This window comes from Podospora pseudocomata, chromosome 6, assembly GCF_035222375.1.
Source record: "Podospora pseudocomata strain CBS 415.72m chromosome 6, whole genome shotgun sequence".
Taxonomy (NCBI): domain Eukaryota; kingdom Fungi; phylum Ascomycota; class Sordariomycetes; order Sordariales; family Podosporaceae; genus Podospora; species Podospora pseudocomata.
This window is the reverse complement of record NC_085890.1, coordinates 3864149-3880996: the sequence shown is the minus strand read 5'-3', so window position 1 is coordinate 3880996 and position 16848 is coordinate 3864149. Positions and strand designations below refer to the sequence as shown.

The 16848-nt window shown below is 51.9% G+C and overlaps 6 protein-coding genes across 6 annotated transcripts; 2 read left to right on the top strand and 4 right to left on the bottom strand.

Annotated features, from left to right (window-relative positions):
• Positions 1 to 883: 883 nt before the first annotated feature.
• Positions 884 to 1909, top strand: QC762_610120 (uncharacterized protein; the record flags this gene model as incomplete). The annotated part of the gene is made up of 1 exon (XM_062892688.1): positions 884 to 1909. The coding sequence occupies one exon, from the start codon at positions 884 to 886 to the stop codon at positions 1907 to 1909; it is 1026 nt and encodes a 341-aa protein (XP_062741298.1).
• Positions 1910 to 4191: 2282 nt separating this feature from the next.
• On the top strand, positions 4192 to 8556 carry QC762_610100 (NRPS protein; the record flags this gene model as incomplete). The annotated part of the gene is made up of 1 exon (XM_062892687.1): positions 4192 to 8556. The coding sequence occupies one exon, from the start codon at positions 4192 to 4194 to the stop codon at positions 8554 to 8556; it is 4365 nt and encodes a 1454-aa protein (XP_062741297.1).
• A 1278-nt stretch (positions 8557 to 9834) lies between these two features.
• On the bottom strand, positions 9835 to 11870 carry QC762_610090 (uncharacterized protein; the record flags this gene model as incomplete). Its single annotated transcript, XM_062892686.1, has 6 exons — positions 9835 to 10578; positions 10624 to 10838; positions 10900 to 11078; positions 11332 to 11425; positions 11579 to 11789; positions 11823 to 11870. 6 exons carry the CDS (start codon positions 11868 to 11870, stop codon positions 9835 to 9837), a joined length of 1491 nt encoding a protein of 496 aa, XP_062741296.1.
• Positions 11871 to 12411: 541 nt separating this feature from the next.
• QC762_610085 (uncharacterized protein) lies at positions 12412 to 13628 on the bottom strand. Its single transcript, XM_062892685.1, has 2 exons — positions 12932 to 13628; positions 12412 to 12872 (listed from the first exon to the last, which is right to left on the bottom strand). The coding sequence occupies exons 1-2, from the start codon at positions 13539 to 13541 to the stop codon at positions 12514 to 12516; spliced, it is 969 nt and encodes a 322-aa protein (XP_062741295.1). The 5' UTR covers positions 13542 to 13628; the 3' UTR covers positions 12412 to 12513.
• A 624-nt stretch (positions 13629 to 14252) lies between these two features.
• On the bottom strand, positions 14253 to 14909 carry QC762_610080 (uncharacterized protein; the record flags this gene model as incomplete). Its single annotated transcript, XM_062892684.1, has 3 exons — positions 14253 to 14386; positions 14460 to 14812; positions 14869 to 14909. The coding sequence occupies 3 exons, from the start codon at positions 14907 to 14909 to the stop codon at positions 14253 to 14255; spliced, it is 528 nt and encodes a 175-aa protein (XP_062741294.1).
• Positions 14910 to 15497: 588 nt separating this feature from the next.
• On the bottom strand, positions 15498 to 16403 carry QC762_610070 (uncharacterized protein; the record flags this gene model as incomplete). Its single annotated transcript, XM_062892683.1, has 1 exon — positions 15498 to 16403. The coding sequence occupies one exon, from the start codon at positions 16401 to 16403 to the stop codon at positions 15498 to 15500; it is 906 nt and encodes a 301-aa protein (XP_062741293.1).
• Positions 16404 to 16848: the final 445 nt, after the last annotated feature.

The window sequence follows — 16848 nt, the reverse complement described above, 5'->3', positions numbered from 1 at the left end:
CACGAGCGCTGCACACCCAAGCATTACTTTGAGCAGTCTGAAAACTCCTTTCGATATAATATAGGGTGTTGGAACATGTGGGCGATAAGTGGGGATTAGTGGAGTACGATAAATTATAGGCTTTGCTCAGCTTTGGAGGGTAATTCTCTTCTTTTAACAATATAACGTTTTCCTCCTCAACTTTTGATGATATCTCGCCTGGTGATTCGAGCCCACGACGACGTACTACAAACACCGTTCTAAGGGCGGGAGAAAGGTCACATTTGGAAGCGAGAAGAAAGTTTCTTAGTATCACGGATGATCCCGAAGTGCTTGTGCCTCCGGATCCTGGTCCAGTTACGGAGGATGAAGAAGTGGATGGCCCGAAGAGGATGCAGAGTGGGAAGAGGATGAAGGAGGAGATGAAGAGACCACCTCAGAGCGCCGGCTTGCTCTCAACACCTGACCGAAGATGTATTTGTACTGTAAGAACAACAGAAATCTAGCCTCAATTCCTTGGCCACGTAATCTGAATATGACAGGCTATGTGTTGTAGATGCGCACCAATGGGGTTAACATGAAGCCACCAACTGCAGAAAAAGTTCGGAAGCAAATTCTCCAAATAATACTCTGCTGTCAGTCAACAGCGCTCGGCAGGAACGGGCGGCACTTGGAAATTGCTTTTGTGGGGAGATGGCCAGCCAAGATTTATCCGCAACCGAAGATTCAATTTCTGTTGGCACAGTTGATGTAGGTATGTCAATATCCATGATTCCATCGTCTGACACAACTGGGGCACACGCACAAACCAGTCAAATGTTGAAAATCTATATCTGAACTCGAATGCACCGCCAAAATGTCCTGCCTGGCTTGGACTCTAAAGTGAACCCAAAAAGTCGGCATCATGCTCCGAGATTTCTTCATCGCCCTGCTCACGGCCAGCACCGCTCTCAGCGCCGCCGTGCCCGCAGCCACAGCATGCACCAACCCACAGAAACGTCCTTCATGGCATGACATGAAAGAAGCCGACAAGAAAGCCTACCTCGCCGCCAATGTCTGCCTCCTCAAATCTCCCCAAAAGCTCAACCGCCTCCCCGGCGCCAAAACCCGCTGGGACGAACTAGTCTCTCTTCACCAAATTCACGCCCTGCAAATCCACACCACGGGCCAGTTCCTCCCATATCACCGGTACTACATCAACATCCTCGCCTTCCTCCTCAAAGAATGCGGCTACTCTGGCCCCCTCCCCTACTGGGACGAGACCCGCGACGCAGGCAAATTCTCCTCCAGCCCCGTCTTCGATCCCGTCACTGGCTTCGGCGGCACCGGTAAAGGCTCAAAGAACTGCGTGGCTGATGGCCCTTTTGCAAACCTCACCGTCAATATCGGCCCAGGGTTCAAGTCACAACCACGCTGCGTCAACCGGCGCATCACCAACGCCCTCAGCACACAGTGTGGTGCCACCTATGTCGCCTCAGCGATCAGCGGGCCAACCTACAGCCAGGCACTGGACGCCATCTACTCGGGCCCTCATCTCGTCGGGCACATGGCGCTGGCAATGATGGACGGGGACTCAATCACCTCGTCAGGCGACCCGTTGTTCTTTTTGCATCACGGCTTCGTGGACAAGATGTGGTGGGACTGGCAGAAGAAAGATCTCAATACGAGGCTCAAGGACATCAGCGGGCTCAACGCGCAGGATCCGGCGGTAGGGTTTTCCGAGTTTCCGGGTGGTATGGAGGTGGAATCTGCCATGTGGGGGAAGCCTACTGCTGAGATTTTGGCCGTGACGCCGGATCCGACGAGTGGTGATGGGGGCAAAGAGATTACTTTGGGGCATGTCATGTCTTCGTTGGGGATCATTCCGAATGCGACGGTGGCGGATGTGATGGATATCAAGGGGGGTTATTTGTGTTATGAGTTTGTGTAGGATGGGTAGGTATGTGGATAGGTGGTGTTTTGTAGCTTAGCCCAAGGTGTGTACGTTGCACAAGGTTTCAGTCTACAAGCCACAGTCCATGATTCTGCCCATTGCTAAAGCTTGTTTTTTCTAACGTACATTATCAGTGAGTCGTGCATATCAGTGGGTCGCGCACTCCCTAGCGCGACGCGTCCTCATTGCACTTTGCATCGAATTTTTCTACAATCCAATATGCCTTCTATTTTAAAGGAAGCGAGGGTAATCTTAGCCCTTGAAGCTCTTCAAAACAACGAAGAATTGAAGCTTGAAGCCATAGCTAAGCTCTATATCGTGGATGACGATGTTTACAACTTCGATGAGACTGGGTTTATGATGGGTATTATCTTCGCGGGCATGGTAGTTACGACCTCGGACGGCCTTAGTAAGGCGAAACTAGCCCAGCCTGGTAACCGCGAATGGGCAACGGTAATCCAGGGAGTTAATGCCCTCGGTTGGGCCATCCCTCCTTTTATTATCTTGGCCGCGCAGTACCACCTTGCCAACGAGGCACTAAGCAAACGCAGGAGAGCCAAAAAAACACGTGTGCGGCTTGGAGGATCACTTACTGTGCAGGATGCACACGATCTACTAGACCAGAAGGCCGTGGGTGGGGAGGCAGTGGAAGAAACGCAGCCGGATGGTAGTGGTGTAGGGGGTGTTCGTACAAAGGTTCAATGCTGTGCTGTATGCGGCAAGCCTGGCTATAATGCACGCACTTGCCAGGAGGCTGCAGAATCATCTGATTCAGCTGTTTCTGATGTAATTGTAGTTAGTTCCTAATGTTGATGTGTTATAATTGAGGGTGTTAACGTGTGGCACATAATAGGTGCCAGGTAAGATTCAGGTGTTGAGGTACTGGGAAGGTCTTCCAACTTCTTCCCCACAAACCTACCCGGGAGACATCAAGGGAAGGTTTGTCAGCTGTCGAAGGATATTGAAGTCCATAGAACTTAGCTATACCATCCATAGCTTAGTTGTCCCACAGAATACCTTGCTACTCTATGGGGGCCCAGTGCCCCACAGAGCCTGCTGGAAGACCAGCACACTTGTATAAGTAGACCTCTCCTCTCCCCTCAATCCTGTATGTAGAATAAGTAAGCGTAAGCAAGAATATAAGCCAATGACATACATGCACTAAAAGCCTCTGTATTAGACTACGTACAAGCACTCAAAGCCTCTGTACTGTGGCGTCTTGCTCACTGTGATAACAGTGGTCTTGCTTCCTTCAGCACTGCTGTCGTATCCCCCTTTTCTCCAGCTTCCGCCACGCACTGCTACAAGCGCATAGTTCGCTGTAGCTCCCCTGTAGGTACTGTATTACAGACCTATAGGGCAACGCAGCAAACAGAGGATAATTGTAGTAGGGTGGTAGAGAGTGCGCGACCCACTGATATGCACGACTCACTGCTAATGTACGTTAATCTCTTCCTGATAACACATTTTGAGATATTCTGAGATGTTGTCGTTGACGTCCATGTAATAGTCGATGTCAGACATGATGAGGCAAATGTATCTGTGGGGATAAAAATAAAGCGACAAAGTCCACGGCTGATGATCCGACACTACTTCAAGAGAAGAGTTGAAAATACCTGTTTTGAAGTTTTTGAAGTGTGGAGAAAAGATCCATTTGAGTGGTCCACGCGTGTGTTGGTAGATCTGCGCCAAAACAATGATTCCGACCATCATGGGATCTGCATTCATAATCATCCTGCTCCATGCGCCGACACCTACACATCCATTCTTATCCCTTGTGTTTCAGATCACAACAACGATGACTGATCCAAGTGCTCCGTAACACAAATTGCTTTGAACAAACCATCGGGACTCTTCGGCCCCACCACCATGACAGGGAATGCCCGAGCACGCCAAGGATCACAAATTTAGAGCCTTACTCAGCAACACGATGCTCGGGGTATTTTCAACTTATACTCTGATCTAACCGGGCGAGTCCTTCGGTGAGTGGCGCACATCATGGGGTTGAGTTTGGCTAATCAGATCCCTCGTCAGTAGGATCTGACTGGAACTAAGCACTCCCGAGGTCTCACCTCAGCGCCATGTTTTCGCTTGGATGCTTCCAGTTCACCCCGTGAGACATCACTTTCACCTTGTCTGGCACTGTCAGCCACTGCTGAAAGCCAGAAGAACAGGTATATAGGTACGGCAGGGGAGCACGCCTTGCGATATCCTGAATCAGGTAGACAGCTCACTCATGCCACTACCCACCCACTCTCTCCATCACTTGATCTGACAACATGTCAGCCTCTGTGTACAACCATGCTCACCCGTTGCTGGGCATCGCGGTGCCTGATCCACTCGGACCGGGCGTCACCTGGCGTAATACACTGGTTATTTCTGAGCTCCTCTCTCGCCTAGGCCACCATAAAGAGTTGTTTCCGATCCTGTTTCCAGTCGCCGGTTATGTCAAACTGGTGGCCGAGGCGTCTCTCTTATTCGTAAACCCAAGGATTCTACGCAAATTCGAACTCGACGAATTTCATCTCCAGCAGGACATTACTCTGGGACAGAAAGAGGACAAGATTAGCCTTGAACTGGAGCTCCAGTCTACGGGTAGTCATGAGCGACACGGAGAGAGAACTGACTTTGTCAGCTTTCGAATCCGGAGCAGGAATGCCGACAGTGAAAATGTCGCCAAACAGCTGAATTCACTTGGCTGCGTTTGTTTGAGGAGCTCGATTCATCGTCCAGGATTGCCTGCCACGGGCCTTGCCCACTCAGATACACCAACCAACACCAGTGCCAACCAGACTTCTAGACCGAAAGTTCTCAAGACTCTTCCAATGTCATACGGTCAGTCCGGCTTCTGGTTTATGACCCAGCTTGTTGAGGACCCGACATTCTTCAATGGCACCGTCACCTTCCTGATCACGACTAAAACCAAGCTCGATGTTGAGGTACTTTCGCGGATAGTCGATGAGATGGCTATGCAACATGAAGGGCTCCGAACTGCCTTCTTCACTGACCCGGAGACTCGCCAGCTTGTTCAGGGGGTTCTGAGCAAATCTCCGCTTCGTTTGGAAACCAAAACCATCACATCCCCGGCACAAGTTCGCTCAGAGATCGAGTCCCTCAACAGACACGTGTATGATATCACCCACGGCCAGTTTCTCCGTCTTTTGCTACTTGCTGAGTCTCCAACCCGACATCACCTCATCGTTGGTTACCATCACATCAACATGGATGGAATGAGCATACTGGCCTTGACTGAACACATAAGGCTGGCCTACAGGGGACAACTCCTGCCGCCACCATTTCAGCAAAACGAGTTCTCTACGCGACAGCGTGAGAGATTGGAGGCAGGACAGCATAAAGAGGATATACTGTTCTGGAAAAACGAGTTTGAAGACCTTCCAGAGATCTTGCCGATTCTTCCGATGTCGCCAAATATCACAGTTCGATCATCACGACCAATTATAAGAACGACATACCGCCATGTGCGAGCTGAAACCAGGCTGAAGCCCGCAATCACGACCAAGCTTTTAGAGCTACGCAAACAAGGCCATCTTCAGTCCCCCTTCATCCTGTACCTCACCATCCTCCAAATCCTCCTCGGTCGACTGGCGCAAACAGATGATGTGTGCATCGGTGTTGCCAGTGCAAACAGGCAGAATGATGCAGAATCTATGGACAGCATCGGTATCTTCCTGAACTTGTTCGCACTGAGACTGCGTTCAGATCTCTCCAAACCTTTTGTCGACCTCCTCCAAGAAAACAAGACCAAGGCACAGGCCGGGCTGAAACATTCGGCTGTCCCATTTGACGTCGTGCTTGATGAGGTCGGTGCTGTTCGCCATCCTTCTCACAGCCCGCTGTTCCAAGCCTTCATCAACTACATTCCAGTCGCAGAGGACAGGCCCTTTGGAGCTGATGGCACGATCAAGAACAGCAATTACGAGATTGGAGAGACGATATACGATATTATGTTGGCTGTCATTAATCCGCCGATAGGTGACCCATGGATCGCGATCATGGTTCAGAAAGAGCTTTACACTCAACAGGAAGCGCAAATCTTGCTCGATTGCTTTCTTAATCTCATGGAAGCATTCACTGATGACATTCATATTTCGGGCCGAGCGCCACAGATGTTCAGCGAGGTTGCTGTTCAAGACGCGACCAAGCTCGGCCAGGGAGTCAGCCTCGACATGGACTTTGATTCGTTGATCAGTCAACTCGATAGTATATCGGCCAAACGTGCTCAGCAAATTGCGCTCAATGATACCCAAGGGTCCATGGTTTCCTATAAAGAAATGATGGCAAGGTCGACCCAGATTGCTCACGCACTTTCCATGTCATCAAACGTGGTACCTGAATCGAGAATCGGAGTCCTTCAAGAGCCAACCATCGATTGGATTTGTTCCATGCTCGGGATCTGGAGATTTGGCGGGAGCTATGTGCCTCTCGAAGCCACACAAGGAGCTGGGCGACTCAAGTCGATTGTTCGTGATGCCGACCTCGCCGCTGTTCTAATTCACCATACCACCCGCACCCTCTGCACAGAGATATTTACAGACGAACCACTGGTTATTCAACCGGTCATCCTGGACATCAACAGCCTTGACAGTTTTTCTGGCGCTTCCAATGGATTCTACCACGCAAAACCTTCCGATGAGGCCATCGTCCTGTACACCAGTGGCTCCACTGGCGTGCCCAAAGGCATTTCTCTCCCCCATCGCATGATAACCAACACCATCAACGGTTTCCTCCACGTCTTCCCGATGAAGCCACAGACGGTCCTCCAGCAGATTGCTCTCAGCTTTGATGTGTCTTGGTGGCAGACTTTGCTTGGACTTGCAACGGGCGGCTCAGTGTTTGTCGCAGGCAAAGACGCTCGTCGAGATCCATTGGCACTAACCAACCTGATAGTATCTCAAGGCATCACTCTAACTCTTGCGGTTCCTTCAGAGGCCGTGTCATGGCTCCAACATGGCGTAGGCTTTGATGGGCTACGCCAGTCATCTTGGGAGCACCACATATCTGCTGGCGAGGCCATCGGTCCCAATCTAATCAAGTTGTTGAGAGCTTTGCAGAAACCGGACCTTCGTTTCATCAACGCATATGGCCCATCAGAGACCATTATTCCCCATGCTTTTGAAGTGCCTTATCTAGACCCCGATCTATCACCTGTCATTCCTATTGGAAAGGTGCTGCCCAATTACAGCGTTTACATCATGGATGAGAACAACCACGCGTTACCAGCTGGTGTCCCAGGGCAGATCGTCATTGGAGGAGCAGGTGTTGCTTCTGGGTACATCAAGCAGCCTGAGCTTACTGCTGCTCGGTTTCCAAATGACCCCCTTGCCAACCCTCGGGCTGTAGCTAACGGGTGGACACAAGCGCATTTGAGCGGTGACCGAGGATACATGCGTGAAGATGGTGTGTTTGTTACTCTAGGACGAATGAATGGTGACACCCAGGTCAAGCTGAGAGGTCAGCGGTTTGAGCTGCGAGAGGTTGAAGCAGCTATGGTGTTTGCCGGGAAGGGTGATATTGTGGAGGCTGTCTGTCATGTTCGTCATGGGGGAGACGACAAAGATGCTGCCAGTGCGTTCCTTGTTTCGCATGTGATACTGTCGTCCGAAGTGCAAAGGAGATATGGAGGTGCTACCGGGCCAGGTGTTGACAAGAGACTCAAAGAGATTGTCTCTGATCTTACGACACTGCCGCAGTACATGCGTCCCTCGGTGGTAGTAGCATTACCGGCTATGCCCTTGAGTCATCATGGGAAGGTGGATAGAAAATTCCTTTCGAGGGCGCCTCTCACCAGAGAGGGGGGCAGAATACCGGTTCCAAATACCGCCAGACCGTCAACTAGGGCCAGAATATCGTACAACACACCCCTAATGACGAGCCATAAGACTGCCACTCCAAAGCTTGCCAGTGGAGAACCGGGTGCTGGCTCTTTTCTTCCCGAGATGAAAGCGATTTGGAGAGAGGTGTTGGGTGAACTCGTCGCTGGTCAACAACTGGACCCCGACTCAGATTTCTTTCTTGTTGGCGGCAACTCGCTGTTGCTCATCAATGTCAAGAACAAGATTAAAGAGCGAACAGGTCACAATATACCATTACCGAATCTGTTTCAAGACAGCACACTCGGCAAGATGGCTGCTGTGGTGCCCATAAGAACTGCCCATGCTCTTCGAGTTCAGCCGCCGGCAAAGACTGAACAACAAAGCAACACTCAAGACAAGTTGAAGCAGATCTGGGCCTCGGTCCTAGGTGGCCTAGTGGACGGAACGACCATAGGACCAGACACAGACTTCTTTCTTGTTGGTGGCAACTCGCTGTTGTTGATAAGCATTCAGAGAGAGGTCAACAAAGCTTTTGGCGCCCTCCTTCCACTGCCAAAGCTTTTCGAGGCAAACACCCTGGCCAAGATGTCGACACTTCTAGACACCAGCCTCGCCGCCGCAAGACCTGTCAACTTTCCAAAGCCTGAAACCATCAACTGGAACGACGAAGTGGCCTTCAAAGAAAGCTTCACGAAAATGACCAGCCTGCCTTACCCACCCCCAGTAACAAACATAACAATCATCCTAACCGGCGCCACCGGCTTTCTTGGCCGTCATCTCCTCAACCGCCTCCTCCCAAACCCCTCATAACCAAAATCCACTGCCTCGCCGTCCGAAACCCCTCCAAAACCCCCCCTAATATCCTCTCCCACCCCAAAATAACCATCCACCCCGGCGACCTCCGCGATCCAAACCTCAGCCTCCCCCCCTCGACCACCTCCCAAATCTTCACCCCCACCACCCCAACAACCAAGATCATAATCCTCCATAACGGCGCCGAGATCAACCACCTCCGCCCTTACCCCTCCCTACGCGCCCCAAACCTCCTCTCAACCAAAACACTCATCAACCTTACCCTCCAGTTCTCCCTCCAGAACCACCCCCCTCCAACATTCCACTTCATCTCCACCGCCGGCATAGCTCAACTAGGCACCACCGATCTCTACGAACAACCTCTGTTGCTATACCAACCCCCTGACAGAACCGAAAACGGCTACATCCTCTCCAAGTACGCCTCTGAGCAATACCTCGCCAATGCCCACAGGGGGTCCGGTTTGCAAGTGGTGATCCACAGACCTAGTTACATCCTTGGTGAGGACGCTCCAGAGTTGGATGTAATGCATAATATTCTTTCCTACTCTGAGAAACTACACTCGGTGCCCAAAATGCCGGCTGTGGAGCGGTGGTTGCAGTTTGTTGGTGTGGAGGAGGTGACGAGGGATATTGTTGGTAATGTCCTTGATGTTGAGACAAAGGGGGTGAGATACAGGAACCACTGCGGAGACGAGGGGAACTGCGTGAGGTTGGATCGGTTGGCGGGTTATTTGACAAGAAAGCATGGGGGAAAAGTGAGGTTTCAAGAGGTAGGGGCGGAGAGGTGGTTGCAAGAGGCGGAACGGGTGGGGTTGCCCAGGGAGGTGGGAGGATATTTGAGGGATTTGATAGGACGGAATAGAGGGGATGGTAGGCTTTGGGTTGTGCCGAAAGTGTTGAAGGGGAAAACAGGGGGAAGGGTGGGGTGGAGGAGGAAGGGGAGGTTGTGACTGAAGTGTTGTTTTGTATTAAGGTGCTGTCTACCATTATGTCTTTCCTTACTGTATTTGTTCTTTTCTACGTATACACGCTGTGTACGAGTCTTTGATCAACACCACATCTTCGCTTCACAATCTAATTGCACCTAAGCTGACGACGTCCGTTCATGTTTTGACGCCCGCCTCTGCCTCCTCCTAGTCCTTCGGGCCCTTCAAGCCCGCCCATTGCTTCGAGCAGTCCTGTTAGCTCTCCTAGATCTCCTAGCCCTTCCGGTTCTGCGGACCCTCCTCGACCTCCTAAGGCTCCTCGGGCTCCTCCATGTCCTCTTCGCCCTAATTATCCCAGTACTCTTCCCATCTGCTCCTCCACTTCTCTCACCAGCCCATCAATTCCTCGTCCTTGCCTCGCTCCTCTCGCGGCAACCTGCCACATTGCGGCGTACGCATCCATCAACTCCTGGCCTTGCAATCGCGGACTGCCCCCACCCCGGGTAGTGTTGCAAAGTCTCTCGGTAAAACCAGCCGTGCCATCGCTGTAATCGCTGTCATAGTCCTCATCATAGTCCTTATCCCATTCGTCGTTCATGTTCGCAGAGTTCAGGATGCCCCTGCTGGCGCCGACGCCGTTGTAATGGGACTGAGATGCAGGGTGCGGATCATCGGGGATGACCTTTCTCATCTTTGCCATTGCGTGGAACACATCAATCCCGTTCTTGACCTGGCCACGCTCCACCTCTCCGTCCTCGCCTCCAAAGATGTAAAGATAGACCTGGGCTGCTTTGTGGAACAGGTCTGTGCCGGGGAGCCGCTGGGAGGTGGTGATGTTTCCGTGGATCGTGCCCTGGTCGCCGATGAGGGAACGGAAGACGTATCCAACCAGGAAGGGCAACTGATATTCCTTCTCAATGTACCTGGGGCCAAGCCACTTGAGCATGTCGCCTTCGATGGCCGTCTTGAGCTTACGCAGCAAGGTCCAGCAGATGCGATGGCCAAGGAAGTAATCCGGCTCCTGCGGCAGGATTTCTGCTTCAAGGGCATGAGCCAAGAAGTCGATGAGGTGGACTGAGGAGCCAGGCACGCCCTTTTAGCTGGTGGGCTTCTAGTCTCCATACAGGATAGCGTGGACGTCTTCTGCGTTGAGGTTAATCCGGCTAGAGTCGGGACGGAATCTGCCCCTGAAGACCCTGTTGACACGCCCTTGTTGCGGGTGTTGGGGGTGAAGTTGCCAGCGGAGAATCCCATGACGAGACAAGAGCTGCTTGTAGTATTCTTCAATGTTGGATAGGGCCTTGCCAATAAAGAACTTGTCGAAAAACAGTTCCATCTCGTCCCACTTCTTGTCTTGGGGAATCAGACCCCTCAGCTTGGAGCGCGTTGTATAGATGGCCGGTGTACAAAACACTGCCAAACGACCGCTTGAGCCGTATACCAAGGAAGTGTAGCTGGTTTCGCATGTCGGAGACCCAGAGGCCGCAGTACAACGGGTGACGCTTGCGAAAGACTGTTGGCTTGACGTTGACACCGGCGGCGGCGAGCCCGGCATTGATGATGTTGTCGCCCTCCCGCCAAAAGATAGCAACCCTTTGAAGTCTGTCCGCAGCCTTCTCTCATTCCTTGTTCCATCCGGCAATCTTAAGCTGAGTTAGCGTCTTGTGATGTTCGGTCTGGTCTTTGATGGTTTGATACACAAGGTGGTCAAAGGCGACCATCTCGCACCACGGATGATCAATCTCATCACCAAGAAGCCTGGCAACATCGAGATGGAGCGATGCCGCAAGAATCAACCACAGTGGCATGGGGTCATCCCCCAGTCCCATCCACAGTCATCAGATACATGCCTCGGCTGAGCTCATCCACGACAGGCGGCACCGTGTTGAACGCCTTGTCACGCTGGTTATTGTACCCCATCTTGCCAAGACGATCAAATTCTGGGACACAGCTCCAGAAACGCAGCGCGGTCCTGTTCGAATCTTCTCTGCTGAGAAAGAGTTTCGTATGCAATAGTCTCGTCGTACCACCCAATTATAGGACATGGTAGCAGTGTCTCCATGCTTGTCAGACATGGCAAGCCAGCCGCCCACCAGGATGCCGGCTGGTCATGCACGTGTCCAACACCGAGTACAGTGCCATGTCGAACGGGTACGAGCCCTGCACGCTGGGCTTCGGTTCGACCTGTCCCATGAGCGCATGGATGGACAGAGCGAGCTTTTCAAGCATGCCGTTCATGTGGCCGTGCTCCTTGAACAGATGGGACACCTCCTCTGTCTCGTCAAGCCCCTTCTTGGAGGTGGACTGCTAGAAGAGAGGCTTGATGGTATCGCGGACCTTCTCGAGCACGCCGACAAAGAAGTTGTGCTTTTCATCGGCCGTCATGTTGAGAGTAGCCCCTGACTTTTCAAGAAGAGGCAAACCCCTTGCGGACATTGATGACGCGCCCAATGGCCTTGCTGAAGGTGGTGGGCACATCGACTGATGGCTTTGCCTTGTCCTTATGATGATCAACAACGAACTGAGCGAGGTGGTGGACTTGAGGAGCTCACCCGGACAGCCAAACATCATTCCAGTCTGGGCCAGCCATGACGCAACGATGTCGGTGTCCTGTTAGTACTGCTGATACGTGCTCGTAAGGCTGGAGGGTAACATTTTGGATACCGTAATGGGACAAGGCGAGAATCACAGAGAGGTCAAATGGGATGATGTGGTGGGGTTTAAGTTCTCGACTGCGCGCGACTCAGCGGGTGGGGTGGAGGTGTCAGGGGTTGTGGTGACGGTAATTCCACTCAGTGCTTTCCATTTCCGTGAGTTGCTGCCCAACCCGTGACATTTCTCCGACTCCGAAACCATCCCGAGTCGGGTCCGTCGACTGTTCGCCAACCAATTACAACCTTAAAAACAAACAAGAAAGAGGAAAAAGAACAAAAAGAAAACGGAATATAAATTACATTGAAGTAAGGTATATACACCCAAAGTGTCCCAAAGAGTTAACCAGGCCCAAAAAACAAAAGGCAAAAGATTATCAGTCCTTCTTGGCAGCCTGCTTAATCACAATGGCGGCGTGGCTGACCGTAGTATCACCAGTGCTGGATCTCAAGCTCTTCTCCTCGGTCTGCTCGCCGCTCTTGAAGTAACAGTTTCCCCTCGACTGCTTCCTTGCCGACTCCTTCTTGTCCGTCCATTTTGGCACAAAGTTGACCGCGGAGCACGTCACATTGACCCTGTTCTTGTCAGAAACATCGGAGAAGGCGTAGGGCAAAGCCTGGGACCAGCTTGCACACGCCTCCAGACATGTTTCAAAGTCGGGGGTGTGCATTGCGTAGATGGGGACAGAGGTGGTCTTTTGGTTGCAGTACCGTCTGAACACAACATTGCCGTACACTGCACACTAATTAGTATCACGAACCATAACATGGGGGATCAAGGGTGACAAAACATACAGCTGGTGGTGTAATCCTTCCCAGTAAATGACTCTGGTCGGTCATTGCATCCATTGGAGACATCCTCTATCAAGAAAGCAGACGTGGAAGAAGAGCCATCCGACGAGCCAGTTCCCGTAGCACTGGGCGCAGCCACTGTGACTGTCACGGTCTCCTTTTCTGATGCTGCCACTTCGTTGCTGCTGTTGCTGCCGTCGGATGACGACTGAACAGTCTGAAGTTCAGCGGTCATGCTCGCGATTTGTGCGTCCTTGTCGTTTGCTTTCTTGGCCATCAGCCCCGTTGTTGCTGCCAATGCGATCACCGCTACCGCGAGAATGCCGACCAGGACCGACAGGATCGTGACCTTTTTGTTTGGACCTGGAGATGCTGTTTCCGAGAACTCGGGAGCCGAAGGCTGCACAGCGGCCACCGCTGTGGCTGTTTCACTGTAAGGCTTGAACCCTTGCTCGTACGCTGGTGGAAAATAGGTCGCCGTCCCTCCTCCGCCTCCTACTCTGGTGTGATTCTGTGTCACAACCTCGGGAGCGCTTGTCGAGTTGTCAGCTACCTCAGGAAGGACTGAGTACTCGGTCGCTGGTTGGCCATATTGGTGTTGATAGTTGGCCATTTTCCTTCACTTGCCGTTACCCAAGAGCTTTCCGCCGCGTGGTTGTCGTCGTTCCTATGGGTCGTTGGTGGTAAACGGTGAAAGAGAAGAGTCGGGACTAGCTCAGGGGATATTTTTGTTTTTAACAGCTCGTAACCATGCCGCTGACAACGCGGGTGGTGGTGGGTCAAGCGGGTTATCACATTGTTTCGGAATAGCGTCATTGCTGCGAACATCGCTAAGGCTTACTGTGCTCCTCGCTTCAGTGCTTGGCCTGGGCTATTCGGACGCCATCCCGGGGTGTAGTGCATGATCAACATTTGACCGCTGAGGGGCGCCGTAGGGCTCAGAGAACTGTGGTCGGTGGCTTCATGGCCTGGTGTGAGTGGACCCGCAGTCAGTCAAGATAGACTCATGATTCCAAATGTTAGGTCTTTCAAGAATCTGGCAAACATGTACTTCAAGCTCGAAATATTAGCAGTTTAATGAGGTAGCAGTCTCGATTCGATGAAGCAGGGACCAGCCAAAACAGGCAGGGATCGGACTTTGCATTCGCCAAGGCGGCGGTGGACACAGGATTCGAGAAATTTCAGCCTGTCAGATACCGTTCGAGGTTCAGTCTGCCAGTCCAGTTTCTTTATTTATTTATATGCATCAATAGTGGGGACAGAGATCTTGGTCTTTTCAAAATCCAAAAAAAGTTGCGGCCGTGATATTTGGAGGACTGAATAGCTACCACAGCCTAAAGGGCGACAACCTTCTCCCACCACTGGTGCTGATTGTCACTGTACCCGTTGTAGTAGGCGTCCCCGTAGACCCAACTCCTTCACCTGTCTCGGTGACTGTCTGGGTGCCACTTGCGTCGCCTGTTGAATCATAATTGTTAGCGAGTACCCGTCATTCACTGGATAGCGATACACTGCAGGAAGGTCTCCGAACCTGTCGTAGCATCCTCACCACCAGTGATGGCGCTCTCCCCTCCGTCCGTTATCGACGGCAGCGGTACCAGTGGTCCAGACTCACATTGATCTGCCTGGGCAGTCACCACCTGATACAGCGTCTTGCATCCACCCAACTGATCACACCCCCCTTCGCATGGGTACCCGCTGAAAACCGTCGCTGGGATCTCTGGGCATCCGGAGCATCCTACTGTTACTTCTGCTGTGGTGATGCAAGCCAGAGTCATACATGTTGAGCAGATGTCAGTAATAGATAGGACGGCAGGGCAGCCAGAGACGGTGGGGATAGAAGGAGCCGCGGTGATTTGGGCTTGGGAGGTCGAGAAGCTAACAGTGTGATTTTGTTAGTTTTCTGGGCCAGCGTCGTTGTAGGGAGATGAGTGACCTACATGGCCGCAAGGACCGTTAGGGTAGTGAAAAGCAAATACATATTCTAGTGGGCAGGCACTCAATACAAAGTGAGGCTTTTTGTGAGAAATAACGATGGTGTATGGAATATGATATGAATGAAGGTGGGTTGAGGTCAAGAGGAGGATACGTCATGGTGCGACAAACACTCCATAAAAATTTATCGAAGGAGGCACCTGGTCACTCCCCAATCCCCATTTGCCGGAAAACAGCTGCCCATAGGCCAATCTGATTAGTGGTGTGCAGTGCAACAGTAGCAGTGTAGGGCGGGGTAGAAGATGCCTGGTTTCACAAAGAAAAAGGTCTCGGCACCTGCCCGTTTTATGTGAACCAACAACCAGATCGACCCCTTACCCCCGCGGCAAGTTCGGGAGATCTGACATTTCCGAATATGTATGAGAGCAAGAGCCAATAAGATGACCTTGATCAATTCGAAAAAGGAAGGAGTTGGTAAGACGAGGCGCACTCTCGTAACCAACAAAGAATACTCCGTAATCCTGGTCTAGCAAACCTCTTTGCTGTGGACTCGTGTTGCCATCAGTTTTCGATCTTGCTTTTACATTGGCCTATTGAAAACAAGCCCGGTCTTCGACATTGATGAGCGCCTCGTTCAACTCTCAAACACCGCCCCCGCCGCCTTCTTGATCGCCTCCGCCGCAGCCAAAAACACCTGCGGCCCGACACTCACCCTCGCCGCCCCCATCTTCCCCAGCTCCCCCGTGGTCAACTGGCCCCCGAGCCGGCAACTCACATTCACCCTCCCCCCTAGCTCGTCAATCACCTTTTGAACATCGGCCTTCTCCATCTCCTTGTTCCTCGGCCAGAAAATAAACACCGTCTCTGCCCCTCCCTCATCAAGATACCTCTTCCCACATCTAATCGATTCGTCCAAGCTCCCACCCATCAAGAATGTATCCGACCTCGCATTCACCACAAAGTCCACCACCCCAAGCTCTCTTGCCGTCCTAATAACGGTCTTGATCCTCTCGATCGCCTCATCCTCCGGTACCATATCCCCAGAGGTGCTTTCATGCCAGGAATCCTCCAGGTTCACACCCACAGCTCCAAGCTCGAGTATCACCTTTTCAATGACAGATCTCAGTTCTGCATAGTCTCCTGGCCCAGCATAGCCATCTTGGATATCCACTGTCAATGGTAGGTTGAACTCGTGAGCCACGGCAGCGATGGGACGGCAAAGAGAGATGTTGTCTTCCAACGTGAGTGTTTCATCGGCTTTGCCTATGGATAATGCCAGTGCGTAAGAGGCTGTCGCTAGGGCTCTGCATCCCGGGAGAGAGGCGATGATGCGGGCTGAGGTGGCATCGTAGGCGTTGGCGAGGAGCAGAGGTTTGGTTGGGGTGTGGTGAAGGGATTTGAAAAGCGTTGCTTTGGAAGCGGTGGCGGCTGTTCTGGTGACTGGCATGGTGGAGGGATTCAGAGCTTGGATGGTAGTGGTGGTGTCAGGGCGAGGAGCAGTTGACAGGAGCTCCGATGTGCGGAACGTTTTATCGTTCATTGTTTGCCGAAGCTACCCGGTTACAGCGTGAAGATGTCATCCAAAGGGCGTATTAGAGAACCTGGTGCTACCTGACCCATTCGCTGCCCCGTTATTATCACACGTCAACGAACCAATCGATCTCACCACGGCCTAATGGCCACCTACACATCGAGAACCAATGGTTGGAAGTGAGGCAATTAATAGCATACGGCTATTATAGAAATATTATTAATTAACTAAACATATCAGATCTTAGTAATAGCCTAAAGCTATAAAAGTAAGGACCACCCGGGAATAAGTAAATATACATTCTGAAGACCCTCTATATTTTTAATATGTCACGGTTTTGGAAGACAGTGGGGCCACAAGAACCAATCAGGACTGGACCGGGCGATCGAGCGGGGCTCACGGTCCAAGTAGACGGAACGGAGCAATAAGATGGGGACCGCGGGCCGCGGCGGGG